Source organism: Mus musculus, chromosome 11, assembly GCF_000001635.26.
Source record: "Mus musculus strain C57BL/6J chromosome 11, GRCm38.p6 C57BL/6J".
NCBI classification, from domain to species: Eukaryota; Metazoa; Chordata; class Mammalia; order Rodentia; family Muridae; genus Mus; species Mus musculus.
This window is the reverse complement of record NC_000077.6, coordinates 23,481,730-23,509,158: the sequence shown is the minus strand read 5'-3', so window position 1 is coordinate 23,509,158 and position 27,429 is coordinate 23,481,730. Positions and strand designations below refer to the sequence as shown.

At 43.6% G+C, this 27,429-nt stretch overlaps 2 protein-coding genes and 1 long non-coding RNA gene across 18 annotated transcripts in view; 1 reads left to right on the top strand and 2 right to left on the bottom strand.

Annotated features, from left to right (window-relative positions):
• Positions 1–9,495: 9,495 nt before the first annotated feature.
• Positions 9,496–11,398, bottom strand: 1700030C12Rik (RIKEN cDNA 1700030C12 gene). 2 transcript variants are annotated; one of them, NR_166706.1, is made up of 3 exons: positions 11,248–11,398; positions 10,574–10,697; positions 9,496–9,773 (listed from the first exon to the last, which is right to left on the bottom strand). It is a non-coding gene; the product is annotated as an RIKEN cDNA 1700030C12 gene (long non-coding RNA). The 2 variants fall into 2 exon arrangements; NR_166705.1 differs by having other exon boundaries at positions 9,496–10,697.
• On the top strand, positions 11,114–21,277 carry Ahsa2 (AHA1, activator of heat shock protein ATPase 2). Of its 9 annotated transcripts, none has more exons than XR_003949450.1 (10): positions 11,125–11,384; positions 12,278–12,468; positions 14,095–14,180; positions 15,766–15,880; positions 16,257–16,339; positions 16,853–16,941; positions 17,577–17,684; positions 18,045–18,146; positions 18,439–18,490; positions 18,589–19,423. XR_003949450.1 is itself a non-coding variant. In XM_030246029.1 (10 exons), the coding sequence occupies exons 6-10, from the start codon at positions 16,867–16,869 to the stop codon at positions 18,759–18,761; spliced, it is 510 nt and encodes a 169-aa protein (XP_030101889.1). In that variant the 5' UTR covers positions 11,149–11,384; positions 12,283–12,468; positions 14,095–14,180; positions 15,766–15,880; positions 16,257–16,339; positions 16,853–16,866; the 3' UTR covers positions 18,762–19,423. The 9 variants fall into 9 exon arrangements, 6 of the variants coding, with proteins under 6 accessions (NP_001277583.1, NP_765979.3, NP_001277584.1 ...); XM_030246029.1 differs by having other exon boundaries at positions 11,149–11,384; positions 12,283–12,468; XR_003949448.1 differs by lacking the exon at positions 16,257–16,339 and having other exon boundaries at positions 11,114–11,384; positions 18,045–18,171.
• Positions 18,599–27,429, bottom strand: part of Usp34 (ubiquitin specific peptidase 34) — a 187,376-nt gene continuing 178,545 nt past the window's right edge. For 3 of the 7 annotated variants that reach the window (XM_006514565.2, XM_006514567.2, XM_017314317.2), the window contains 5 exons: positions 24,978–25,057; positions 22,201–22,341; positions 21,937–22,080; positions 20,791–20,950; positions 19,418–20,575 (listed from right to left, as the gene is read on the bottom strand). In XM_006514565.2, coding sequence (XP_006514628.1) covers positions 19,971–20,575; positions 20,791–20,950; positions 21,937–22,080; positions 22,201–22,341; positions 24,978–25,057 — 1,130 coding nt within the window. In that variant the 3' untranslated portion in view covers positions 19,418–19,970. Of the gene's footprint in view, positions 20,576–20,790; positions 20,951–21,936; positions 22,081–22,200; positions 22,342–24,977; positions 25,058–27,429 lie in introns of all 7 variants that reach the window. The other 4 variants (XM_006514566.3, XM_030245632.1, XM_030245633.1 and 1 more) reach the window with 2 other exon arrangements.

Below are 27,429 nucleotides of genomic sequence, written 5' to 3'. Positions count from 1 at the left end.
CTGAGCTGGGGCCAGTGGCTTCATACATCTAGACACCCACCCGGGGCCATGTGGAAAGTGTGTGGCAGTCCTTCCGCGTCCACCTGCCCAGAGCACCAGAACTCTAGTGGGACGCTGGTTTTCTCCCACTCCCTCTTTCCCCCATGCCTTCTGCCCCGCACATTTCTATGTTGAAGCAGCATCAACAAAAATCAAGTTGGTGGGGAGAGGGTTTATTCAGTTTACACTTCCACGTGACAGTTCATTATCAATAGAAGTCAGGACAGGAACTCAATGCAGAGCAGGAACCTGGAGGCAGGAGCTGATGCAGAGACCATGAAGGAGTGCTGCTTACCGGCTTGTTCCCCACAGCTTGCTCAGCTTGCTCTTCTTACGGAACCCAGGATCACCAGCCCAAGGCTGGCTCCATCCACAATGGGCTGGGCCCTCCCCTATAGATAGATCACTAATTGATTTAAGAAAGTGCCTTACATCTTATAGAGGCACTTTCTCATATGAAGTTCCTTCTTCTCAGATGACTCTAGCCTGTGTCAAGTTGACACATACCAGCCAGCACACCCACCATCACAAAGTAAACCCAAATGTGTTAGGTGATGTTCTACTGCTGTGAAGAGACTCCATGACCACAGCCACTCATAAAGGAAAGCATTTAACTGGGCTGCTTACAGCTTCAGAAGTTTAGTCCATTAGCAAGGCTGGAAGCATGGCAGCATGCATGGCTATGGAGCAGTAGCTGAGAGCTACAACCTTGATCCACGGGGGGGGGGGGGGGGGGGGGAATGGGGGGGGATGGGGGGGACACGACTGGGACTGGCTTGAGTTGGCTTGGGCTTTTGAAAACATCAGAGCCCACCTCCAAACTCACTTCCTCCAACAAGGCCACACCCAATCCCTCTATCAAAAAGTTCCACTCACTGAAGACTAAGCATTCAGATATATGAGCCTATGGACTATTCTCATTCTCACTACCCCACCAAACAACACTCTACAGACACTATGGAGGCCAAATTCAATACTGCCTTGGCTGGTGAGACCCTGTCTCCAAACAAAATATATGAGCAAAGGAAGGGAGGGAGGGTTAAATGCTCATTGTGACATCCCTAAACCAATCTAAAACCAAGATAGGGTTTTTTATCTGTGAAATTCTGGAAAATGGGTGATATTGATAATGGAATAAATGGGTGAGTTAAAGGCTCCTTCATGATATAGCAGGATTGCTTGTCAAAGTTTCTGGAGGATAATTAGGCAGTTTGGTTTTTTCTTTAGACAGTGTCTCTCTGTGTAGCCCTGGCTGTCCTGTAATTCACTATGTAGACCAGGCTGGCCTTGGACTCAGAAAGATCCATGAGCCTTTGCTTCCTGACTGTTGTACCATGTCTGGCTCAATTTTTAAAAAAGTGTATGTATCTTTTGGGTCAGTAATCCCTCTGCCTGGAATTTATCCTGCAAATATTAAGTGGGTTTTTTTGTTTGTTTGTTTTGGTTTGGTTTGGTTTTTGGTTTTTTTTTTTTTTTTTTTTTTTTTTTTGGTTTTTCGAGACAGGGTTTCTCTGTGTAGCCCTGGCTGTCCTGGAACTCACTTTATAGACCAGGCTGGCCTCAAACTCAGAAATCCACCTGTCTCTGCCTCCCAAGTGCTGGGATTAAAGGTGTACACCACCATGCCCGGCTTATAAAGCATTATTAATATGTAAACTGCTTCTTCCATAGCCAGGGTTAGGGGAGGGAGGAGAGTGGGCAGGAAGATGGGCAGTCTTCAGATGCTGCTCCTGGAAGTCAGTCCATTGCTGTTGACCTGTTCTGCTCATTCCAAGCAAGTCATGGATCACCCCACACCCAGGGGAGTTTCATAGAGGGCACCAGTACCAAGAAGCATCGAGAGGTAAGGCTGCCCACTATAGCCCCAGTGACTGAGAGAAACACAAGTTTCTGGGGACATTTGGTTTTGAGCAGGCCAGCAGAGAGTGTAAGACACTGTCCTTTTACTATTCCCTCTGATTCTAGAGGGTTTGGGTAGTGGTGGAGGTAGAGGCCAGGGGCCATTTCTCAGAGCTATTTCACCTGGTGTTTTGAAACAGGGACCTGGGGCTCACTGATTAGGACAAGCTGGCTGTTTCTAGAGCTCCCAAGAGATCTGACTCTGTCCCATAGCACAGAGATTACAGGCATGGCTTTTTACATAGGTGCTAGGATCAGACTGAAGTCCTCGTTTTGGCAGAGCAAGCCATTTTCCCAGTCTCAGTTCCATAGTGTTTAAAGTACTTGTGCTATTGCCTGCTGCTGCTGGGGGTGGGTGGGGAGGCTTTGAGAGGCAAAGGGGAAATAGAGCAAGTTTTCCAGAAGAGAATGTTTTAAATTTTATTTATTTTATGAGTGTGAGTGTTTTGCTTGAATATATGTCTATAACATATATGTTCCTGTTGTCTGTTGAGACAGAAGACAACTGGAGTTACAGATGGTTGTGAGTTGGTTGCCATGTGAATCCTGGGAATCAAAACTCATTCCTCTGGAAGAGCAGCCAGTGCTCTTAACCATCTCTCCAGCCCCAAGGAGGAAGAAGTGTTGGAGTAAAGCCTTGCTGGTGAAGCAGAGGCTTCTGTAAGTAGAAGAAATGGGCACGTTTGAGAGCACCAGAGCTGTGGACAAAATAATTGTGACACCAGTAATTCCCTTAGCCACCGTACTCACTCTGATCCTTTAACTCTTCTTTGCCATTAAGTAATGGGGGGGGGGGGCTGGAGAAATAGTGAAAGACCTACAATGTGAGGACTCCCCCATGTTCTGACTCAGGAGAGGTGACATTCCCAATCACTCACAAGAAATGGTCTTGATGCAAACTGCAAGAGGACTTTTATTTCAAGAGCACTCTCGGGCCCACAGTCATACACCACACAGAGGTAGAGGACCATGGCGCGCCAAGTAGCTGGGTAAGGGGGTATTTAAAGGAAGAAACCACAACTCAAGGGGGTGGGGAGGGCATTGTTGGAAAATACCAAAAATACTAGTTAAGGGTCAAAACAGAGGAAAAGGGTCAAAGCAGAGGAAAAGGGTCAAAGCAGCAGAAAAGCAGAAGAAGTGCAAAGTCACAAGAGTCACAAGGAATACCTGGTAATTGTGCGAGTTATTTCTCAAGACAGTTTCTATGAGCCCTTAATAATAGCACATTTGCATAGCAGGTTCCATGAATGGTCAGGGTGGTCCATTTTGAACAAACACTCCCTGAACCCAGGAAGAGGGTGGGTGGAGGAATGTCGATATCTGTTTTATGATTAACATGCCTTGGAGCATTGAGTCACAAAGGTCACATTCTCAAGCCTGGGTCTAAAGACCTAGTTTTTATGTTTCAATAACTTTTTCAATAGCTCTGTGGTTAAGAGCACTGACTACTCTTCCAGAGGTCCTGAGTTCAAATCTCAGCAACCATATGATGGTTCACAACCATCCGTAATGGGATCTGACGTCCTCTTCTGGTGTGTCTGAAGACAGCTACAGTGTATTCATATACATAAAGAATTCTCTTAAAAAAAAGTTAAGGGGCTAGAGAGATGGCACAGTGGTTAAGAACACTGAATGTTCTTCCAGAGGTTCAATACCTGTTGCGGATAGCCCTGGGGCTAATTATATTTGATGTGATCAAGGAATGAGTCAGCACACAGGTGATTTCCTGTAAACCTGCTTCCCACCTTAATTTGTAAAATAAAGGAGAGCTGATGATTGGGCAGATAAAAGTGAAGGTGGAACAGAAGGTGGGGGAGGGAAGAAGGAGAAAATGGAAGAGGGAGAGGACCCAGAGGAGGAGGAGGAAGAAGAAAAGCAGAGCAGCAGTGTAAGATTCCAGGGAGCCTTAGCTTACTGGGGACCCTCTGAGTGAACCACATGGAGCCAGGATCAATGCAAAAAGCAAGAGGAAATTATTGTTCTAGTGCACTGGGGTCGTCCCAGACCCGAAGGAGAGGCGGCGCCCCCCAGCATCTGTTCAGCGAGTTTTTATATGGTTTCCAGGGGCAGAATAGAGCATCAGCAACTAGGCACAATATGATTGGAGGAACAGTACACCCTTTAATTGGTCTTTAGGGAATGAGGTGACAAGGACTTCCTTTGTCTAAAGGTGGGCAACAGTCAGTCCTGCGGATTGTGTGGAATGTGTCCCCACCCACAGGTTGGTTCCCTCCCTGTGGTCTGAGAAATGTTAATTAGCGTCTCCCTTCCCGAAGGGCAAGTGTTTCATGACCTTCCCAAAGTTCTTAAGCTGACCTTTTCAGAAGCACATGGCCTGGAGAAACCACAAGTTCTAAGGGGACTCATAGATGTGGAAGATGGTAGTATAGCAGTAGATCTGCCCAATCTAGGCACACAGTATGTATTCATATTAATTGTACTGTGTTTTCATTGCCGGGGCATATTTGGGATGGAGAGTTTTACCTCAACAAATACCCAGAACCTACATGGAAGCTCACAACCATCTGTAACTCCAGTTGCAAGTAGATCTGATGTCTCCTGAGGGCACCATGCTTGCATGTACTGCCCCAACATGTAGAAAAACAGCCACCCACATAAACTGAAAAAAAAAAAAAAAAAAAAAAAGTAATGGTCGGTGAGGTGCTCACATAATAAAGATGCTGCGTGTGAAGCCTGACCAGTGAGTTTCAGCACTGGAGTCCAGAGAGACTTTTCAGTTTATTAGAAGGTTAGGATGCATATTGAAGAATATTCATCTGACCACACTAACAGTTTTCCTGTTACTCACTGTGCAGTGGAACCCTGCAAGCGTGGATAGAAGAAAGAACACATCCTCAAGCAAGCTCTGTGCAGATGCGTATCATCAGTCTGGGGTGAATGTGAATCATGTTGGATGCAGGCATGGGCATCAAAATTATAAAAAGAAATGTAGACAGTGACTTGCCAGGCTTAGCCAATAGGTCTACTGTGACATAGAATTGTAGCCAGTTCCAAATTTCCAGTGAGGGTGTCTACTGGTCATCTGGAGCAATACATTCTTTTGTCTTTAAAAATCTTTTTTTTTTTTAAAGATCTATTTATTGTTATATGTCAGCACACTGTAGCTGTCTCCAGACACACCAGAAGAGGGCATCAGATCTCATTACGGATAGTTGTGAGCCGCGATGTGGTTGCTGGGATTTGAACTCGGGACCTTCAGAAGAGGAATCAGTGCCCTTAACGGCTGAGCCATCTCTCTAGCCCCTAAAAATATCTTGTTTAGTTGTATGTGTGTGTTTTGCTTGTCTGTCTGTGCATCACGTGTGTGCCTGCTGCCTGCTGAGGCCGGAAGGGGGTGTTGGAGCCCCTGGGAAGAACAGTCAATGCTCTTAATCACTGAGCCAGCTCTTCAGCCCAGAGTACTTTCCCTTTACTTTTTGCAGAGGAGGTGAGACAGGGTTTCTCTGTGTAACAGCCCTGGCTATCCTGGACCCGGTCTATAGCTGTCAATAGACCAGGCTGGCCTTGAACTTACAGAGATCTGCCTGCCTCTTTCTCTGGAGTGCTGGGTTAAAGGCATGTATCACCACTGCCTGGTCTCCCTTTTAGTTGTAAATTTTAGTTATTTTGAAGCAGAATTTCAACCCTGTCGTCCAGGCTGACCAAGACCTCATAGTTACCATGTCTGAGCCTCCCTAGTGCTGGGATTACAGGCATGCATCTGTAATTTTAAAAAAGTATTTGTTAATCACCATTATTTACAGAAAAGGGGAATCAATATATAGTTGATGCCACAAGCAATTTTTCTGTCTGCTTCTTTAGCCCAAATACTTCAAAGACTGAACAAGCAATAAAGCAGGGTGGCATGCAGGCTGATAACTTCTATTATTACATTTTGTAAGCTCAACTATGTCTGCAGGTACTAACCTGCCAACATCTCAAGCTACCTCAGATGTTCCAGGGATGGAAGTCTGCTAGTGTAGGAAGTGCAGGTTTCTGTATAGGAGTGTTTCACTAGAGGAGCCTTGGACTGTAGGAATGGCTCAATGGTTAAGAGCACTGGCTGCTTTTCTAGAGTTCACCTCCCAGCAACCACATGGAAGCTCACAACTGTCTGTAACTCCAATTCCAGGGGATCTAACGCCCTTGCACAAATATACATACAGGCAGAACATCAATGCACATACAAATAAATTAAAACAAAACAAAACCAGACTTGTCTGTTTTTCCAGGTTGTGGGGGTTGTAGAGACTGTAGTGAAGTGGCTCCATGGATGAAGGTGCTTGCCAGCTGGAACCCTGAGCCTGACCTCTGGAACCCACATGTTGGAAAGAAAGAATGGAGTCTAAGTCTGGTTTCTCACTCTACACTCATGACCCATAAATAATACATGGTTTTTAAAAAAATATTTTAGGGGCTGGTGAGATGGCTCAGTGGGTAAGAGCACCCGACTGCTCTTCCGAAGATCCAGAGTTCAAATCCCAGCAACCACATGGTGGCTCACAACCATCCCTAACGAGATCTGACTCCCTCTTCTGGAGTGTCTGAAGACAGATACAGTGTACTTACATATAATCAATAAATAAATCTTTAAAAAAATATTTTATGTGTGTGGGTGTTTTGTCTGCATATATATCTATACAACCCATGCATGCCTGGTACCCAAGGAGATTAGAAGTGAGTTTTGGATCCTCTTGAGACTGGAATTAGAGACATTGTGAATTGCCATGTAGATTCAGGAATCTAGGTCCTCCAGTTAACCACTGAGCCATCTTTCCAGCCCCAATAGATACTATTTATAAAGGGAGAATAGAAGAGAGAGATGCCCGGCATTCTGCTCTGCTCTCTGCATTTATATGCACAGGCATTTCTTGGCCCTGCACACTTAGTTGTACACACATATAACACACACTTACAAGCTGTCATTACTTTCAAAACAACATATCTGTAGGCTTAGATTTTTCTTTTTTTTTTTTTTTTTTTTTTTTTTTTTTTTTTTTTTAAAGATTTATTTATTTTTATTGTATATAAGTACACTGAGCTGTCTTCAGACACTCCAGAAGAGGGAGTCAGATCTCGTTACGGATGGTTGTGAGCCACCATGTGGTTGCTGGGATTTGAACTTCGGACCTTCGGAAGAGCAGTCGGGTGCTCTTACCCACTGAGCCATCTCACCAGCCCCCTTAGATTTTTCAAAACCTACTTTAATAGGGGTTCTCAAATGCTTCTACCCCTCTTCTAGCCCCCTGTCCAAAGGTAGAGGAGAAAAGATGAATAGGTCAAGGGGATGTGGACCTGTTTAGAAGTAGTTCTTTGAGGGCAATTCCAATCTTCACTGTCAGGATTCCAGTAGTCCAGTTCAGTAGTGTCAGGATATCAAACACAACCCAGCAGAAACTACCAGGCCTCCACCAAAAATCAGCCCAAAGTCAACAGGAGCAACCAGGATCAGCCTGGAGAAGTTCTCTACCCTGCCTCTCTCAAGGAAGTGAAGATCAGCGAAGACCTGCAGGTGACAACATACCATGACAGGGACTGCCTGCAGTAGGCCAGGAGGGAGACACCTCAGAAGCCCAAGGCAGCTCTTTGTAGAAAAGGCTGTTCCCATTTGTCCTAACCTTAGCCCTGGACAATGGCTGCATAGATTTCATTTGTGCGTAACTGCTTTTCAGTTGGCCTTGGTGTGCATAATCTATTATATCTGACTTTCTTCTTTCTCCTTCTGCGCTGGTGAATTCTGTGAAACTAGATGTTCCCTGATGTAATGATTCTTAAACAATTAAAAATTGAGGCATAGCCGGGCGTGGTGGCACACGCCTTTAATCCCAGCACTCAGGAGGCAGAGGCAGGCGGATTTCTGAGTTCGAGGCCAGCCTGGTCTACAAAGTGAGTTCCAGGACAGCCAGGGCTATACAGAGAAACCCTGTCTCAAAAAAAAAAAAAAAATTGAGGCATAGGGGCACAGCACAGCAGAATCCTAATGACCCAGGTGCACACTGTGAACTCTCATCTTGGAAGCAATGCACTAACTGCACAATGGTAGTTCCAGATTAATGCTTGACTTGCAAAGAAAGTTTGAAGAAATTATTAGAAAATGAAAGAGAGCCAACATTGGGACTCCAAGAAAGAAAAAAAAATCATTAAAGTTATGAAATAAGTTTTGCACAACATTTGAGAGTGGTTCCTGGATAAGCAAGTATAGAATATGTAAGATCTTATATTAGTATAATTAAGTTAAAACACTGGGACTCTTAGGAGAGTCATTGTGCGCAATGTGCAGAAGCAGAAAGCTAGTGGAACTGTTGAGTTAAGGGTTAACTTGATTCTTTCTGGTCACTGCCTGGCAGCTTTGTCCATGTCATTTATCATCAGAGCTTCATAAGAAAATACAAGTAGCTGGGCTCTGAGCTCTGAAGTATAATAAGTTAAAGTTTAAATAATAAGTTTGCAATTATTATATTGTCTGTTGACCTGGGAATAGGGAAGCTTGAAATTTTGGGGAACAATTGTAGTTCTTGATTCTTTGTGGGACATGGTTATTCTTTTGAATTTGATTTGGCAATGATTATACAATGTCTTTTTTTTTTAACCTGCTTTTGGAGTATCAATAAAAGATGGGGCAAGAAAAAGGCAAGAGAGCGAGTGAGAGAGCAAGTGAGGTGAATGCGGAGAGTGAATGAAGAGTGAGTGAAGAGAGAATGTGAGGTGTGTATGGAAAATGTGTGTGGGAGTGAAAGGAAAGTGTGTGTGCAATGCTTGTGGAGGGTGTGTGTGAGAGTAAAAGGGGAACACACAGAGGTGTGTGTGAGTGTGAGAGTTCAAGAAAAGAAAAGCACACAGAAGAAAAGCAGAATACACAATTGAATGCAGAGTGTGTGCCGCCTCAAGCTGCGAGCGAGTGGGAGAGAGAGAGAGAGCAGGGAATGAGAGAGAAGAAAACCTTTAAGCCTTGAAAAGTTGCCTGCCAGCTTGTACTCAGAGTGAATAGAGTAGTCTGTGTCTATTCACTATGAATCTTCCAGTAGAGAACTCCGATCCTGTGTTGAGGCTGGACCCTGACAAAGACTCAAGACCAATGAAGCACCCTGTCCATTGAGTCCTATACTCTCTCCAAACATCACGTGTCCCCTCAGGCGTCTTGCCTGAGTCTGCATCATATGACTGACTTCTTCACATATCAAACTTGCTTTTTCACTAGAATGTAGTGATTTTTCACACATGATAAAGATTATATACACGATGTACGTAGAAGCCGTCTTATTCCTGGGGTCCACATGATGGAAGCAGAGAACTGACTCTGGGACGCTGTCCTCTGTCCTCCACACCTCAACTGTGGACTGTGGATGAGTGTGAACAAACTCACAATAATAGACGAAACAAAGAATCTAAAAGCGCCTGGCGTGGTGGCGCACGCCTTTAATCCCAGCACTCAGGAGGCAGAGGCAGGCAGATTTCTGAGTTTGAGGCCGGCTTGGTCTACAGAGTGAGTTCCAGGTCAGCCAGGACTACACAGAGAAACCCTGTCTTGAAAAACCAAAAAAAAAAAAAAACTAAAAGCACAATTATCAAGCCCATGTTTTGGAGAAGGACACAAATTCAGTCTGTTTACACCAAACAATTACAGTTTAAGGGTACACCCCTCTGCCTCCCACCAGCACCCAGTGAGCCTCGTGTGACTCCACTTTTCATGTCCTGAAATCATGGCTTCCTTCCCACTGCAGCCCACTGTCCAGGTCATCTCTCTTCCATCTGTGGCTGGACTTCTTCCCCTTTGATCAGCTGTCTTCAGACTCACTGCCAGGCAAGGATTTTCTTTTTCCATTGTTTTATCATTTCTTGAAAATTAAAGAAAGCTTCAATTAACTTTGGACATCTGAAATTGCTTAAATGTCTCAATTATTGTTATGGTCTATAAATGCCCCCCCCAGGGGGTGTGGGAACACCATGGTTTTGTTCACTAGCTATTGACCCAGTACTTTTTCTAGGACAGTTTCTTTCGGGGCCACCTTCCCCACTCTTTTACTTTTTCCATTGTTTCTTTCCCATTTTTGCAATGTCTTATTGGAGGTCATTTTTAAATCGCAGATCTGAAGAGTGCTTCAGGGTCCATTGGTCTCCTAGACTCACAATCGAGTTACATTCCAGTAAATTTATTTCTACTGGGAGTAGTTCTTGTATATTTTGGTATTTATACATTTTAGTGATTGTAGCAGCTTCTACCCTCAGAAGTCTTATTTTCTGTCAGGTTCAAATGAACATATCTAAATCTTATCATGAAATGTTTTATCAGGAGCAAACAGAAGAACTGGATGAAAAGTAGGCACACAAAGTACACGCCAATCATCGCTAGAGTCTTGCCTTCTGTCAGCTGTGCCTTTGGTATGATCAGTTGAACTAACAATGCCGTTTGATTTGGGGGGGGGGGTCACAGCATTGCTTCAGCAGTTTGAATGATGTAACTTCTCGAAGAACACATCGAAATGCAATAGCTCCAATAAACACCATAGCCCTTTCAGCTTGTTTTGCTGATAAGCAGACCACTGAATGGCAAGTGCACAGAGCAGCCAGGTCCTTCCCCATCTCCCATTGAACTACCTATTTTATTTGTTAAAATAATCTCCTAAGAAACACTTTCCAGATGGTGGCTTCAGTTTTTGCTAGAAGGTGAAAAACGATGGAAAGAATTAATAAACCCTTATTGTAACTGTATCCACAATCCCAGGCACTTGCAAGCACGATCTTTTGTCTCTAGAGGATCACTGCATGGAAAAAAAAAAAGCATTCTTTCAGTAAACCCTCGCGGGCCTCTGCTTAGGGACCTGCGCAGCTCCCATCCCAAGGGCCTCAGAAAATGGACAACCCGCTCTGGTACGAGCCCTGGGCGGAGTCTCGGTCGTTCGTAGAAAGCCCTGGCCAGAAGCCTCGCTGGGCAGCAGGAGCCAGCGGCAAGAACAAGGCGAACCAGGGGTTACAAAGCGGAGGGCTAGGGCCAGGGCGGAGCCTTAGGACCGGGGGGCGGGGCGAAGTCGGGGAGGAGCCTAGCAGAAGACAGCGCCAGGAGGCATAGGGCGGGGTCTTAGGGCAGAGAGGCGGGGCGAAGTCGGGGGTGGGGTGGGGGAGAAGCCTGCAGAGGGCGGCGCCCAGAGGTGTGGCATATTGGGGGCGTAACCGGGCTTGGGGCAGAGTCGATGTGGGGTGGAGCTGGCTGCGGGGAGCGGACAGCGGGGGGCGGGGCAGGCTGTGGCCGGGGCGGCCCGGGGCGGGGACTTCTGGCACTTTCTGGGAGCTGCGGGCGATCGGCTCACAGACCTTCTGGCCGGAAACCCGCGCGCTCCCGCTACCAGGGCCGTCGTCGTCAGCGCCGCCATGGCCAAGTGGGGCCAGGGGGACCCGCGCTGGATCGTGGAGGAGCGGGAGGACGGGACCAACGTGAACAACTGGCACTGGTGCGGTGGGCCCCGGGCGCGAGCAGGCGGGCGGGCTCCTGGGAGGGCCGCGCGGCGCCGCAGCACGGCTGCCCGTGGCGGGAGACGGTTCCTAACTGCGCTGGTCCTACGGCTTCAGGCTCCTCCTGAAGTTGGGCGAGCTCCAGAAGGGACTTCTGTCTCACCCTACCGGACAGCTGTGCCTCGGTCGCCCCTCACCCAGCCATCCTCGGCCTTGAGATGCGTAGTGCGCGTGCGTGCGCCGACGGTGCTGTGTCCGTGTGCAGTAGGAAGGCAGGGACTTGGATCTCACTTTCTTTGCTTTGTCTCAGTTTGCACTAGTTATCTGCCCCCCTTTGTGTCTCAGGAATACCGGGAGATGTCTGCCTCTTTGGCGGGCATTGGGGAAAGCTGAGGGAAGCAGAGCCCAGACTGCACCATAAGATGACTTAGCTGTCCTGAAAGAATTATGTTCTAGGCTGGATTCTATGATTAGGACACTGACGTCTCAGGCTGCTCTTTGTCCCCTTAGATGAGAACATTAGAGAGAATGCATAAGATAAATATGGAAATGCCAGATAACTGATATTGTGGTTAAGGCTATTTAAATGACTACCACCGTTACAGGTGGCCGCAGCTTAGCCAATCCATTTCCTGGGGTGGAGATTGCTGGACCCTTTTCCCCGGGGCCATTGTTTTTAAGATTACCCATTATTATATGGTGAATAATAGTGTCTTAAGAAACTGAGCAACAGGCTTAGAAGATACCTAGTAGAAACCTCGTCAGAGAAGCACATTTGCGAGTTGGAGGCTGCTTGAATACCAGGACTCACCTGGTCTGGGTTTGGATGGCATCCTGGCTGCTCAGATGGAGACCAGCTGGGCCATTCACCTGTCTTTCTATTCTCTGGCAGGACAGAGCGGGATGCCACCATTTGGTCCAAGGGGAAGCTCCGAGAGCTCCTGGTTGGCATTGCTATGGAGAATGAGGCTGGCCGATGTGAGATCAGTGAGTTGAAACAGGTGGAAGGTGAGGCTTCATGTAACAGCCGCAAAGGGAAGCTTATTTTCTTCTATGAGTGGAACATCAAGCTGGCCTGGAAAGGTAATGGGGGTCCTGGCAAGAGGCAGGTTGGGGACACCCTGTGTACAGTCTTAACGTTTAGTAGCAGTAGCTGATGTTCGGATGTGCTTGGTGTTGCTATGTTCTGAAAGCTGCACTTCACTACTCTAGATGCCTGAGGGGCAGTTCTTTCTCAGTTAAGCCCTTTTACCAGCATCTGTGACTAGGGCCTTAATGCAGCTGCCACCTGCCACCCTTCCTCCACAGATGCCTGCTTCCCTTAAAAATGTTTAATTATTTCAAAACTTAAAAAATTATTTCTGTGTGTGTGCGCACATACTTGGGTGTCGTAGCACGTGTAGAAGGCAGAGTTGGTTGGTAGCAAGTGCTTTTGCCTCTTGCTAGCTTATCTTTGTTGTCTTAATTCTATTATGTGTGTGGGCATGTGTGCCATGGTGGGCATGTGAGGTGCAAGGACACAGGAATTTAATTCAAGTCACTAGGCCCCAGCAGTAAGTTCCTTATCCATTGAGCCATCTTGTCAGCCCTCCCTTGGGGACTTTATCCTAAGATTGGGTTCTTTGGACAATCCATATAGATAGAATCCTGTCATACATAAAACTCTCTGCTTTCATTCCACCTTGTACCATGTTTTAGTACTTTATGCTGTTTTTATGTGCATTGTGTGGACAGAGCACATTTTATCTCTTTACCTGTTGATGGACCTTTTTGTTCATAGTTGTCTTGACTTTACCAAGACACGTGGTACTTAGCTTATGGTTCAATACTTGTTGACATGACCAAAGGTCAATCATAGGGAAAGGGAGAGAACAAGGAGAGATGTGGGTATGGAAGACCGACCGTATTGTGTTAAGAACTCGGGTGTCTGCCTAGAGTTGGCTACTTTCTGTGTAGTTTGTTAAGATGAAGCTCACTGAGCCTTCCTTGGCCTCTGAGTCAGGGAGGTGTCAAACATCAAAGCAGTCCTACTAAGTTCCCTGCAAGTTAAGACTAGCTTGGGCCACAATAAAAAGATCCCATTTCACAAGAAAGCTAAGAGCTTGGGATGTAGCTCAGCATCTGAATGCTTGCCTAGTGTGCAGAGGGCTCTAGGTTAATGCACGTGCGTGTAAGCAGCATCACGCCTGACTCTTGCATTGCCCTCACTTTCTCTGTGGTTGCTGCTGGTCCTAATGACCCCATCAGCTTGTTTCACTCCTTGACATCTCAAGTTGCAGAGGTGAATGGAGATCCAGAGCTGACCTTTGCATTTTAGCACACCTGTCTCCTACAACCATTCCCTTCATTGAATTTAGCCAGAGTAGCACTTCTGGAGCCTCACCTTATTTTGTAGCAGTGAGCTGCTTTAGATGATGCCAGAGTATCTCAATGTGGATGCATCTGAATATTGTTCCAGTTGCATGGTCCTGCCGGTGTGCCCCGTACGCATTTTAATCAAAACTATTTTAAATACTCCCCCTGGCCCTAGATGAGTATACTGAAAGGGGATAGGTGTGTTGTGTACCATGTTGGCTGGTCCCTGTCTTGGTTGGTCTCTGATGTGGTCATAACCCTGAAAGGGGAGTGAGGCCACATATGGGCTATTCATTCAAGCAGAGGTCTTTTGCATAAACCAGTTATTAATTGGATCCACTTTGCTTATTTTAGGTACAGTTAAAGAATCTGGTGCAAAACACAAGGGACTTATTGAAATACCCAGCCTTTCTGAAGAAAACGAAATCAATGACACTGAGGTATCTGCTGGTGCTCTCCTGTTCTCTGGTTAAGCTTCAGCTATAGGTGTTGGACATTTGCAAACTGCTCATTAGATTGGTCCTGTGGAAGTTGTGAATTATGGGGGTTGTCTGCCACTGTGTTATACACTGTGGGTGTCTGAGAGATGGAGCAGAGGTGTGGAAAAGGAGGAAGTCCTAGGAAACTTCAGACTCCCAGGACCAAGTATAGTACCTGGGCAGGGGAGTGACAGCAGGCAGCCTAGCTCTTACCTGTGCAGTTAGTTCATCGATGCTTTCAGGTTAAATGTGACAAGGCATGTGCTGGGAAGTGCTTGAGCCATGTGCATGGCTTACTGAATTAGACTGTTTGTTTCCCCTTAATGGGGACAGTTCTCAGCCTTTAGGTGTCCTTTTTGGATTCATCTCATCACTTCTTTATGCCTGTCTTGCCTCTTCGAATTGCCTCTGGGATTCAGGACCATTGTACAGCACCTGTAATCCCAAATCTAGACAGTCTAGCCAAAGTCTAACATAGAGCAAGCAGCATTTCTGAGGTCTTGCCTTTACTGAAGGTCACTGAGGTCATGTCTCATACCTTCAGACTTAGCTTGTTGTACTCTGGTGCTGCTGTTCCCCACAGCGCTCATGAGAAGTGCAGCTTTCTGGTGGCATATTAAACAGATCTAAAGTATGCTGCAGTAGAATCTAGCAGAGCAGATGCCAGACTTAGGCGCAGTTCAGCGCAGAATTACTGGGACCTGCAATAGTTTGAGACTAGCACCAGCCGGGCGTGGTGGCGCACGCCTTTAATCCCAGCACTCAAGGAGACAGAGGCAGGCGGATTTCTGAGTTCGAGGACAGCCTGGTCTACAGAGTGAGTTCCAGGACAGCTAGGGCTACACAGAGAAACCCTGTCTCGAAAAACCGAGAGAAAAAAAGGATAGCAAACCACTTGATACATCCCTGTCTCTTCATTTCTGTTGCTCTCATCCATTTTTCCTCTCCCAAATGATTTACCTCTCTACCGAGAGTATATAATTCAAGTCCAGGTTATGCGGGAACTTCTTGGTTAGAAGCTTCAGGTTTGTAGACCAGCATTATTCAGTATAAATGCCACCCACATACTGCAATTTAAAATTCTCTAGTATCCACATTAAAAACCAGGTAAGTAATTAAAAACTTTTAATCCAGGGGAGAGTAAATATGAGTTTAGCATGCAGTTCACAAGTTATTGATGAGGTACTTTACTTTTTCTTGGTATTTAGTCTTTGGAGTCTTCTGTGTGTACAGCATAGTTCAGATCATATACCTCATAAATGCTTAGCCACAGGTGGATACTGGCTGCCATACCAGACCATCTCTAGATAAAGCCACAAGCTATTTAACTCCTGTGCTTATACACACAACTTCAAAGGTAAATGAAATGGTTCATTTTATATTCCATCCTCAAAACGTTTTAAGATCTTAGATCCTCTGCAACTGTGAAGCAGCCTACGTCTCTGAACCACTCTCTCCCTCTGCCATCCAGTTACCAATAGGATCCAGTGTTTTAAGAATACATTTAACCAGTTTTTTCTTAGGTTTTTATTTTTCTGATTTGTAGGTGAACGTGAGTAAAAAGAAAGGAGATGGGGAAATACTGAAGGATCTCATGAGAACGACAGGCACCGCCAAGGTCAGGGAGGCCCTTGGAGAGTACCTGAAGGCACTCAAGACGGGTAAAGGCGGCAGCCCTTGTGAACCACAGGGTCCCTTGCTATTTACCCAAGTTACGCTCTACACAGGGCTGGATTTCCCAAGTCAGCCTCCTGAAACATCTTTAACTGCAGAACAAGTTGTAGTCCGGGTGTTAAAAGCTAGTTGTGGGTAAGACAATAATAAGTGATCACATGGACCAGTTTGCCAACCGTCAGTAAGCTGGGCATGGTGGCACTCTTATAGTCCCAGCACTTGAGAAGCTGGGGTAGGAAGACTGTTGCTAGTCTGGGTTACATAGTAAGACTTTGTTCAAAACAAAAAACCCTATACACCCCAATCCTTGGAATGGAACAGTTTTTGTGTAATTACTTGTTTAATGTCTGTCTTCCCTGCTAGACTATAAGCTCCATGAGGGCATGGAAGGTGTCTGTCTTGTTCACTGCTGTATCTCCAGCATCTAGCACAATGCCTGACACATAGTAGGTGCTTAATAAATCTTTGCCGAGTGAATGAATGTATGGATGAAAGGTATTGATAGCACCTAGACAGTCCCTATACTGTATGGAAGTGATTATGAAAAGCTATTGTCATTTTCCCAAATTAGAGGTGACAGCTGGGTAGAGTGGCCAACAGCACTTTTCTGCAACTTATCCTTAAAAGCTTGCTCGGTTGAGTGTCCAGGTATTGGCACACAGGCTTGAGGCCAGCACTCTTTCTGTGAAGACAGTGAGAGTAAGCTTTGTGAGAGGGGAAGCAGAGTTCTGACAAGAGGTAAGGACCATAAGCTATTAGTAGTAATCAAGTACAACCTAGCTATTTAGAAAGAACTGGTGGAAAATTTGCATTTTAGATGACTGTGGTAAAGAAAGGCCTTTGTTAATAAGTATCAGCAATATATGTAAAAACAGTTATTTTCAAGGCCTCAAAATGTTTTTATAAATGCCAGTTTAGATAAAAGAAAGTATGTTAACAACGTTTTTGTTTCCTTACAGAATTTACAACAGGAATGATCTTACCAACAAAAGCTGTAGCAACCCAGGAACTGACTCTTCAGAGGAAACTGAATGAAAACAAGCTGCAGGTATGAGCCTGTGTGGTTGCACTGAGGGAGCACGTCCTTACTGAGCTGCTCCACAGGCTTTTGATGAACTTGGGTTGTAGGTAAGGAAAGGGTGTTGATGTGTTTTTGTAGAAATGACACAATGTGCCGAACATGCAGGCTAGTACATGCTAAGCATGATTCCAATTACCTCTAGCCTAGGGCTCCAGTTCTTGATGGGTGAGAGCATAACTGGGCCTTGCAGAAATACCAGCGCTTCATCAAAACTATTAAGTCATGGCCTTAGATTCATGGTGATCTTCCTGCTTCAGATGTGTGAAGCCATCATAACCAGGAAAAGCTGGTGACTTTGAAGGTCATATATTGTGATGAAAGAATGTTCTACTTTAGCCTTGGCATTGGGAGAGTGTCCATCTTCTTAGAATTGGGGAATGGGAAGTGTGCGTGCAATTCTTACTTAGGATTGGTAATTGTTCACCCTGAGGTCATGCTCTGGGTCCTATGAATAGATTAGAGGTATTTAGCTATAGCCTAGGAATGAAATAGAGGTAGAGTGCTCATAGGAACAAGCATTGGTGAGGAGAGACCTTCCATGCTGTTCTCCTATCATTCTTTTTGGGTTTGCTCACCATCTTGAATGTCTTTCTGAGATGCAGGCTTCTCCAGTGGCACTGGGTGTGAGGATTCCCACAGTAGCTTTGCACTTGACAGAGCTGTTTGACACGACAGTAGAACAGCTGTACAGTATCTTCACTGTAAAAGAAGTAAGTAACACCTTAAACTACTCTACCAAATGTGGTTTGAGGAGACACCACAAAGAACAGAGGCAGTTTCTGATAGAAGCAAGGATACTGGTGATGAAAATCCAGGGATACCTTCTGAGTAACTTCAGGGGGCAATGATGGTTGGCTTGTATTAGCAGTTGGATAGCTTTTGCTCTATAAAGAAGAAAGCTTTGCATTATACTTCTTGTTAGCAAAAGTTATTATGTCCAACAAAATTTAAACAAAGCTCAACTACATCATTGGCGAAATGCTCATCTGCCACATAAGATCCTGATGTGGTCCTCACCACATGCAGAGAGTGACATATGTTGCAATAATGTGTCTGTTTTGTTTGGCTAGTTGGTGCAAAAATTCTCCAAATCTCCTGCTGTATTAGAAGCTGAAAGGGGAGGGAAATTCCAGATGTTTGACGGGAACATCAGTGGAGAATATGTGGAACTGGTAAGCAGCTACATGGTGAGCTGAGGTAATGTTCTTTTCACTCATGTTATTCTTAACATGAGCATGAACAATAAAATGCTTTAAAGTTCCTTGTAGAACAAAAGAAAAATGTTCGATACTGTGTACTTTGTCTATATTAATGCTCCTAAGGATATTGGCATGTAAGCTGGAAGACAGGATTACAATGCTGTTTGTTGGTTCCAGTACTTAAGAGTTTAGCTTGAAAACGGTTTTCTTCTATTGTACTGTGCAATTTCAACATTTTCAGTGGAATGTCTCCTTTGTTCTCCAGGTAACAAATAGGAAAATCATCATGAAATGGAGATGTAGGAACTGGCCAGAAGGTATGTTCTATTCAGTTATATATGGAAGCCAACACACTGAAGCTTGCCACAGTTTCTTCTTCCTGATGTCATAATAAAGCTCTTGGTTTTTTCCCCAGAACACTATGCAACAGTTGAACTGAATTTTGTGCCTGCTCCAGGGCAAACGGAATTACAATTGGACTGCAAGGGAGTTCCTGTCTGTAAAGAGGAAAATATGAAATTCTGTTGGCAGAAGCAGCACTTCGAAGAAATAAAAGGTTTACTTGAGCTTACCGCCCAGAATGCTTGAATTAGTTAGGTTTTTATAAGGACATCCTTTTTAAAATAGAAACCTGTCCTGTTTACTCACCTCTTTTTTTCTTCCTTAAAAAGTCCTTTCCCTCAAGGCCCTTAATTTATTTTGTATTGGATGAAATTCATGAAACAACACAATTTAAAAGCATTGTTTGAAATATTCTAGATGCTGCATTGAGTGAAATCGGGTGTCATATCTCACCTTCCATGGGTGTTCCTCTGAGATAAGTAGGTAGGCTGAGCTAAGGCTGGTCATAGGCTGCTACTTGATTGCTACAATTGATTTAAGCTTAAGACAAATAAATGGCATGCTATACTATTCCTTTATTCTAAGCCAGTTTCCAAGGTGTTTCCAGAGTGTTGCTGTGAGGGCTAGGTGGCTGCATTCTGTTACACTTCTCTGGCTCTCCTTGATGTCTTCCAAATAGCCACACACTTCGGGATTGGAGGGATGAGACATCTGTATGGTAAATTAACTGTTTTGGATGCAAGAGGACTTCTCAAATAGCAGAAAGGCCACGTGGTTCCCTTTCAGTCTCCTTACTGCTGTCATTTGAAGAAACAAACGACTTATGTAACAAAGGAAAAGTGATCACAGTCAGTTTATAAGTACACAGAACAGCAGTCATGTCAATAAAAATAAAACCATTATTTTTACATCAAGTGTGCTTTATTTCCTCCACAGGTATTCTGTTAAATAAAGCACCATTTATATACTGCCAGGCCACAGCTAAAGAGGATTCTTTACAGAATCAAATTTCTTGTGGTTGTTCCGTATACAAGTAAACTTAATTTTGATAATAAGAACCACAGCGATCAGAGGCAATCTGCCTCTCTTATTTTAAGGTACAAAACTGGCACAGAGGACACCATATTATACACAGTAAAAATGCTGTAAGTTTAAATTACATCATACAGGGTCAGAGCCCTGCTTCTCCCAGAAAGCCATATTAAATGAAAGCCACTACAGTGAACTCTTAATTACATAAAACATATCCATTATCTGATTGCCCTTTAGAAAGTATACAGAAGATGCACATTTTTTTTTTCATCTGGAATTCTGCCTGACCAAGAATTGAAGCCTATAAATCTATCTTGCCATTCAAGCAGAGAGCACTGGACAAACTGAAGCACAAAACAAAGGAGCAAACTTGACAAACAGCATAGGGGAGGGCACGTGAGAATAGACATGCCACGTCTAATGTCAAGAAGCAGCTTGGTTTCCTTTGCCAGATATCCTTGTGACCACATGGATTGTTGATTCAATGGTCCTACACAGGGTATCTAAAATGTCGTGTTGCTGCATATGACTAATGAGGCCTCTGGAATGGCCACAACTGAGGGACACAGCAGCTTCAGGGTCCTGGGAGGACAAAGCTTGACCATCACAGCTTCTCAGATCAGCTAAGTCAGACAGAACTGCGGAGATGGACGTTGAAGGGAATTCGGATTCATCTTCAGCTAGTGTAGTATCCTTGGAACAGTGGTCTTTAAACTCTTTACAGTCGTCAAACCTGCCATTGTTAGACTGTTCCTCTGCATGCTGTGACCGGATATGTGAACCATCTTCTGAAAATGAAGATGGGCCTTCCATTCGATACTCTTTGACAGAGCTGTTTTCAGGAGACGGAAGATCTTGCTCTGTCCCTGGGTCAATAATCGATGAGTCTCTTGTCTCATTGTCTGAGGTGCTAGTGGGGGTCAGGACCTCCCTGGTCTCTGTTTTTATGTCACCAATGCAACTGTCTACAGTGTGCTCCTCATCACTGCTCACTCGCCGTCTTTTAACAGGAGTTGCTCCTTCGTCATCTGTGGGGGGAAAATACAATAAAATAACCTGAAACAGAGGGCACTGAAATCCTATTGGGGGTGATTATGAGGGAAGACAATTTTGTTGTTAGAGGTCAACATTAAGGACTTGCACTACTAGGCAAGAGCAACATGCCACACCTCCAAGCTTGTCTTCATCCTCCCAGCCACCCCTCAGCCCAAATCCCAGGCAAGACTTAGTTGATACAGCTAACCTTTAGTTTTTCTTTCTTTGGCTTCTTGCTCTTGGAGTGAGTTTCTCTGCTGCAGACAAGTCCTACACTTGTTTAAAAGCTCTTGCAGAGTTGGGATCAGAGCTGGGTTTAACTGTTTGGGAGTGTGTACTGACAGGAGCAAAGCAAGTGCCCTCAGGTCCTACAAAAACCCAGATAGGAAGAGTTCAAATCCTGAAGGCAACATTTGGATAAAACTTCATTTAAATGAAGATGTTTATTTCCCAGGAATCTATTTTGGTTTCTCTGGTAATGTGGAGTAACGCTACAGCCAGCATTAAGACGTGGTATTCCACTAGTTGAGTGATTCAAGTGGCTCATAAACATCTTGTTAGTTAGGGGTGCTGCTGAATAACAGTTGTTGTGTGTCTATGTTGAGTAGGTCAGAGTAAAGACGTAAGTCAGAAACCAAATAATGCAGCTTACACTTAAATAGTAATTTCAAAATTAAACCTCCCTTGGTGCATCAGAAATGTGGGTTTTATTTCATAGAAGTTAGTTTCTCTAGGTCAGTTATGGTGGATGTCTCAGTAAGGAACTCCCTGCTTAGCTTGGTTTGGCTGCTGTTAGCCAATTTTGGCTCGTAAGCACCTTGATATAAGGAAGCTGTGCTGAATGACAGTCGGTATTTCCAGGCATGTTCCAGTCTATAGGCGAATGTATGTAAATCAACACTCTCTAGTTTTAACTGCCTTTATAATCATAGTGTGAATGCTTGGATTACTTATCAATAGAAAACAATACAATGATAACAAGTTTAAAATATATATTCTGTTTTTTATAGACTAAGACCTCTAGCCCTGGCAGGCTTAGAATTCGTGTACCAAGCCAGTCTCAAAGTGCCACTGATCTTCCTGCCTCTGCCTCTCAAGTGCTAGGATTACAAGTATATGCCACCGTCTCAGGTCTTAGTGGTCTCAATACCCTTAACATATTGTATCTCACTCAGTCTTACGTTCTCAGTACTGGAAAATATGTGCTTTAAGTGTGACAACACTTAATTAAAACAGTGCTTCTCATCATACATGATCCATAAAATAGTAATTAAACTCATGACAACAAAGTTATACAAAGGCCAACTAAGAGTTGAAATAAGGTGAGCTTCAATCTTTTTGGCACAGTTCTTACCCCATTTAAAGCAGCACTTGCTTTTGAAATTTCAACTCGGTTGGTGAAATCAGATTGTAGGTTTTGATACTGATTTATCAGGTTTGTGATAAGGGTACTGATCAAACTGGCACAGTTTGCTTCTGAGAACACTTGACTTTGAACCTGGAAAAGAACTCACATCCATGAGTGTGTACATGCACAAAACAAATCCTAAAACTCAAGACCAACACAATAAGCACACACAATTAAGCAGAAATGACATTTCAGAAGAGCTATACATACCTTTAGAAGGAAATGTGTCATGAATGTGTAGACAATATTGTTATTTAGAAAAGTTCTTTCGTCCATTAGGATACATTTAATGTACTCTGCAAAAACAGGGTCTTCACACAGAAGCTTGATGCAGTTTTTCGACATAGCTGACTAAAGCAGGGGAGAGGAAGCACTGTAGTTAGCAGCTGGGGGTCTTTGGGTGATGTTCAGTTACAGGTGGATCTATAGCAGTTTGCTAGAGGAAGGCAATGGCAAAACCCAGTCCATGTGTTGTGTGGGTAGGTGGGTGTTTGCCTGCACCTGTATACATATGTGTCTATCCCATGTCCACAGAGGTCAGAAGAGAGTGTTAGATACCCCATTAATTAGAGTTGCAGATAGTTGTTAGCAGCCACATGGGTGCTGGGAATCAAACTTGGGTCCTCTGGAAGAGCAGCCAGTGCCCTAAACACTGGCCATCCCTACAGCCCTGTCAACACACACTTTAAAAGAAATGTACCTTTATTACCCAGCATAGAGTTAACAAGGATAAAAACAAGCCTTACGGCATAGGATACGAATGTTTTAAGGGGACAACCAATGGATAAACTAATAGATGACCAAACTATAAATATACCAAGAAAAGAAAAATTCTGAGAATTAAAATACATTTGCTAGAAAGTTAAGTAAGGTTTACCATTTGATCTCATTTTTCTATTTGTTTCACATAGAATTTGGGGATCCCAATGTTTGGGAATTTTACTAAAACCTGGCTTTTCTGTTTTCATGTGGGGAACTTTTTTTTTTTTTTTTTTTTTTTTTTATTACGTATTTTCCTCAATGACATTTCCAATGCTATCCCAAAAGTCCCCCATACCCTCCCCCCCCACTTCCCTACCCACCCATTCTCATTTTTTTGGCCCTGGCGTTCCCCTGTACTGGGGCATATAAAGTTTGTGTGTCCGATGGGCCTCTCTTTCCAGTGATGGCCGACTAGGCCATCTTTTGATACATATGTAGCTAGAGTCAAGAGCTCCAGGGTACTGGTTAGTTCATAATGTTGTTGCACCTACAGGGTTGCAGATCTCTTTAGCTCCTTGGATACTTTCTCTAGCTCCTCCATTGGGGGCCCTGTGATCCATGTGGGTAACTCTTAAATACAAGTAGTATGTCTTTTAACAGACACTCCATCTACATTATTTATATGGGTACATATTATATAAGTAAACATGAATTTAGATATATGCATTTATCAGCATATTTTAATGAGTAAGTCAGTTGTTCAAGGCCACTCAAGAATTTAAGAATAGAATAGGGTAGGCTCTTTTTTAGATCCTTAGTGCTGGAGGCTGTGGAGATGGCTTCACAGTTAAAAGTCTTCACTGGCTGCTTTGCCAGAGGACATGGGTTCACAATTCCAGGCATCCAGAGGACAGGCCACAATCATCTGTAACTCTCCAGTTTCAGAGACTTCTCTTCTAGTCTCTAAGAGTACTGTATGCACAGGGTAGGTAGGTAAAATGCCCAATTATATAAAATTTAAAAATTTAGGCCACTATTGATATCTATGAAAATAGCAACAGTAGCAGCAGAAAGGGGAAAGCAGAAATCTGCTCCAATTTACTGAAGAGACAACTCAGTTCAAGTCAACTAGTGCATTGTGGCACACTCTTAATCCCAGAATTCCTGAGGCAAAGGCTAGAAGATCTGAGTTTGAGGCCAGTCAGGTCAATACAGTGAGAGGTACAAATAGAGACTCTGACTCAAAAAATAAACTAGTAAGTTATTTTCTGTGTGCCAATTACTTTAGCTAATTAGGCTCAATACCTTCTAAAGATTCGTAACACACGTCCCTGTAACTAACACTCGTAGTAATAGTTCCAACGTTTGCTTAGTAGTTATAATAAACACTACTATAGAAAATAACATTCTCCCAGGCAGTGGTGGCACACACCTTTAATTCCAGCACTTGGGAGGCAGAGGCAGGTGGATTTCTGAGTTCGAGAGGCCAGCCTGGTCTACAGAGTGAGTTCCGGGATAGCCAGGGCTACACAGAGAAACCCTGTCTCGAAAAACCAAAAAAAAAAGAAAGGAAGGAAGGAAGGAAGGAAGGAAGGAAGGGAGGGAAGGGAAGGAAGGAAAGAAAGAGAGAAACTAACATTCTCCAGGAACAGGTGATGTGATATACAGTCTTGTAGTTTGACCATGTAAAGAGATGTCTCCACCACTGCCCATAGGAGAAAGGGGCAGTGCTTCATCAAGTACAGGGCACTAAAGAGTTTTATATAGAAAAGGCTCTAGGCCAGATGCAAAGCATGAGACAAACGTTACATTAGATTAATCTGCCTTCCAGATTACTTATTTATTTATAGGCCAGCTTTAAGAACTTTACTTTCCCCCCCCCTGAGGTGGGATCCTGTTATGTAGCCCAGGCTAACCTTGAGTCTATGACTCTCCTGCTCCAGCATGTGCTGGGTTGCAGTTACAGGGATGCATACCATACCTGGCTAGGAGTTGACTCTTTGAAGCTTAAAGTGGGTAAGGTAGCCTTTTCTGTTCTATTTGGTTTTAGCTAAAATGTTCCTGTTCTCAATAAGAAAATAAGGGTATGAGATCCCTGAAAACCTTGTCCCAGGCAGAGCTAAAGGCCAAGCAACACTGCTTCTGCTAGGGGTTTCAGTGGTGAGAGAGAGAGACACGTGGGTGTGGGCCATGAGCTTGCTTTCTCCCATATCTCTGCATCTTATGCTTGTTGCTTCTGAGCTATGGATGAGAAATCAGTCATTTAAAAAATCATTTGCTTTTACCTGAGTCTGGCATAGCTCAGTCCAAAGTTTGGGGAACAGTGCAAGATGAAGTGGCAAGCCTTCATAGGCAACCAGGACACCTAATATTTGAGAAATACAAAAAGATCATAATAGGTTATAAGTTATACTGCTGAGTTACTAAACTGCAGATATAATACTGTTAACTGTCTCTGTATTTGGTTTGAATTGCACCTTGCTTGCATTCTTAGAATATACGTAACAATACAGGATAACTCATTTCAGTGTTTTAAGCAGTGCAATAATTTAAAATGTGGAATTTTGATTTTATTCATATACCCTTGAACCTCATTCCCAGAGGCATCTAAGACAACTTCAACCATCTGTTTGTTTCTGAGTACTGGTATTTATCGGGGAAGATTAAAGTAACAGTGGTTTTCAAAGCTTCTTGGAAAGGAAACACTCTGTGTGTTAGAAAGTTTGTGAGTTGTTACATTCAGAAGGGCCAGAGAGAAGGTAAGGAGAACTACATTCCAGAGAATTACATTTCTTCCTCTTTTGTTTCCTATGTGTACTTAAGTAAACACTGCTCTGAATCTACTACTGTCTTCTTGCTTTGTCCTCAGGATGTTCTGGGTAGATCAGGTTTAGGACTGTCAATGACTGCTCTTAGGACCCTCCTCCTTGCGTGTGCGTGCATGTGAGTGTGTATGAGTCTATTTTCCTGGGGTTTGAAACCAGGAGCTCAGGCACACTCAAGACTGCCCAAGTCCTGGAGCCTCCAATTTTTTAACTTGTAGATATTAAACATTCAGTATGTTCCTTCTCCCCTCTATCCTCTTGCCTCTCTTACAAAAGCTGCAATGTCAGCGCCCTCCATAAAAGTTTCTTCACCCTCAAGAAAACTATAACCACAAGAAGAAGTAGAATATAAACTATCTTCTAGTTAAAAAGAATGGGCTGGATTGTGAGTTGAGTAGGTTTTTGGTGGAGAGCAAACACTAAGTCTAGGCTTTGTGGCCATAGGATGCCTACTGCAGATACTCAAGTCTATGAAGACAGTACCAATGGCAAAGAAGGCAGCAAAATGACCAAAGATGGCCAGTTCCAATTAGAACTTAACCAAAACTAAAATTTGAATCACAATTTTCATGTGTTACAAAACATCGTATTCTGATTTTCCTAATATATAAATATGAATCCTACTCTTAGCAGATGGCTACTAGCTTTTTAAGAACTCCAAGTAGGTGGGACCAAGCCTTTGAGATCTTTAAACAGCAGATCACATACTTAGAGAGCTCTTTCAGAATTAAGTCTATTTATTAGTCCCCTGTAAAGGCATTTCTCATCTTTTATTCTAATTTGGATGAGGCTGGAAGCATTTATCCACAATAGCATGTGTAAATGAGTGTCTATTTATAACTATCAAACTAGTGGCTACAGGGATTGGTTTTGATAGTCACATATTCTTTAGTTGTTACTGACCATGAAATAAGGGTTGGCAAAATATGACCCTTGGGCCAAGCCTCATGCTACCTGTTTTATGACTGGGTGAATTAAGAATAGCCTTTACTTTATATTTAACTATGACATCATGGTCTCTTGATACAAAGCCCAAGCTGGTCTTTGTATCACAGTCCTCTTGTCTCTGCCTCAAAGATGTGGGATTATAGGTGTTGAACTCCTAGACCTGGGAGCTTTTATATTTTAAAGGATCAGTAAAAATAAAAACATTAAAATAAACAATAATGACAACAACAAGCCAAAGAACATGTGACCTTGACCATGTGGCTTACAGAGCCTGTTACTAGTATCTGGGTTTTCAGTCGGTGCCCAGACTGCTGCTCAGATATAAACTCTCATAGAAAGTCTGCACTATCACTGATGTTTTTATTAATTTTTTTCTTTCCTCAATAATTCCTCAAAGTAAAACAATCCTTATACTTTTCAACAGCTACAAAAAGTCAGCATTAATTACCATATCAAACAAACTCTGCAGATGTCTTTTATGATCTAAAACCACCTTTTTAAAACAAGGAGGAAAGGAACATTTATTGGTACCTACTTTATTAAAACCTCACAGCTTTGGGGAGCATTATTGTAATCCTTATTTACTCCACTTATTTATATATTATATGTATATGTGTTTGTGGTAGGGTGAGAGAAGGGGATGGTTTCTGTTCTTTCTCCTGAAACAGGTTCTAGTACAACCAAAGTTGGCCCTGGCTGCCTGATGCTCTTGCCTCCAACTCCTAAGTGTTAGATTTACAGACACACAACACCCTGCTCAGCTTGTTTCCTTTTCTTGAATGAAGGAAGATCTTTTAGGCTCAGAGTGGGATGGTAATAGTCTCAAGATTCACCTCCACACCTATTAGTTACAAGTATCCTACAGTTATCTAATTCTAATACCCATACCTTTCCAATAATCTACATTTATGCACTCACTCCCATCCTCTGGTACCACTGCATGATCTTTGCATTTGTCTGCATC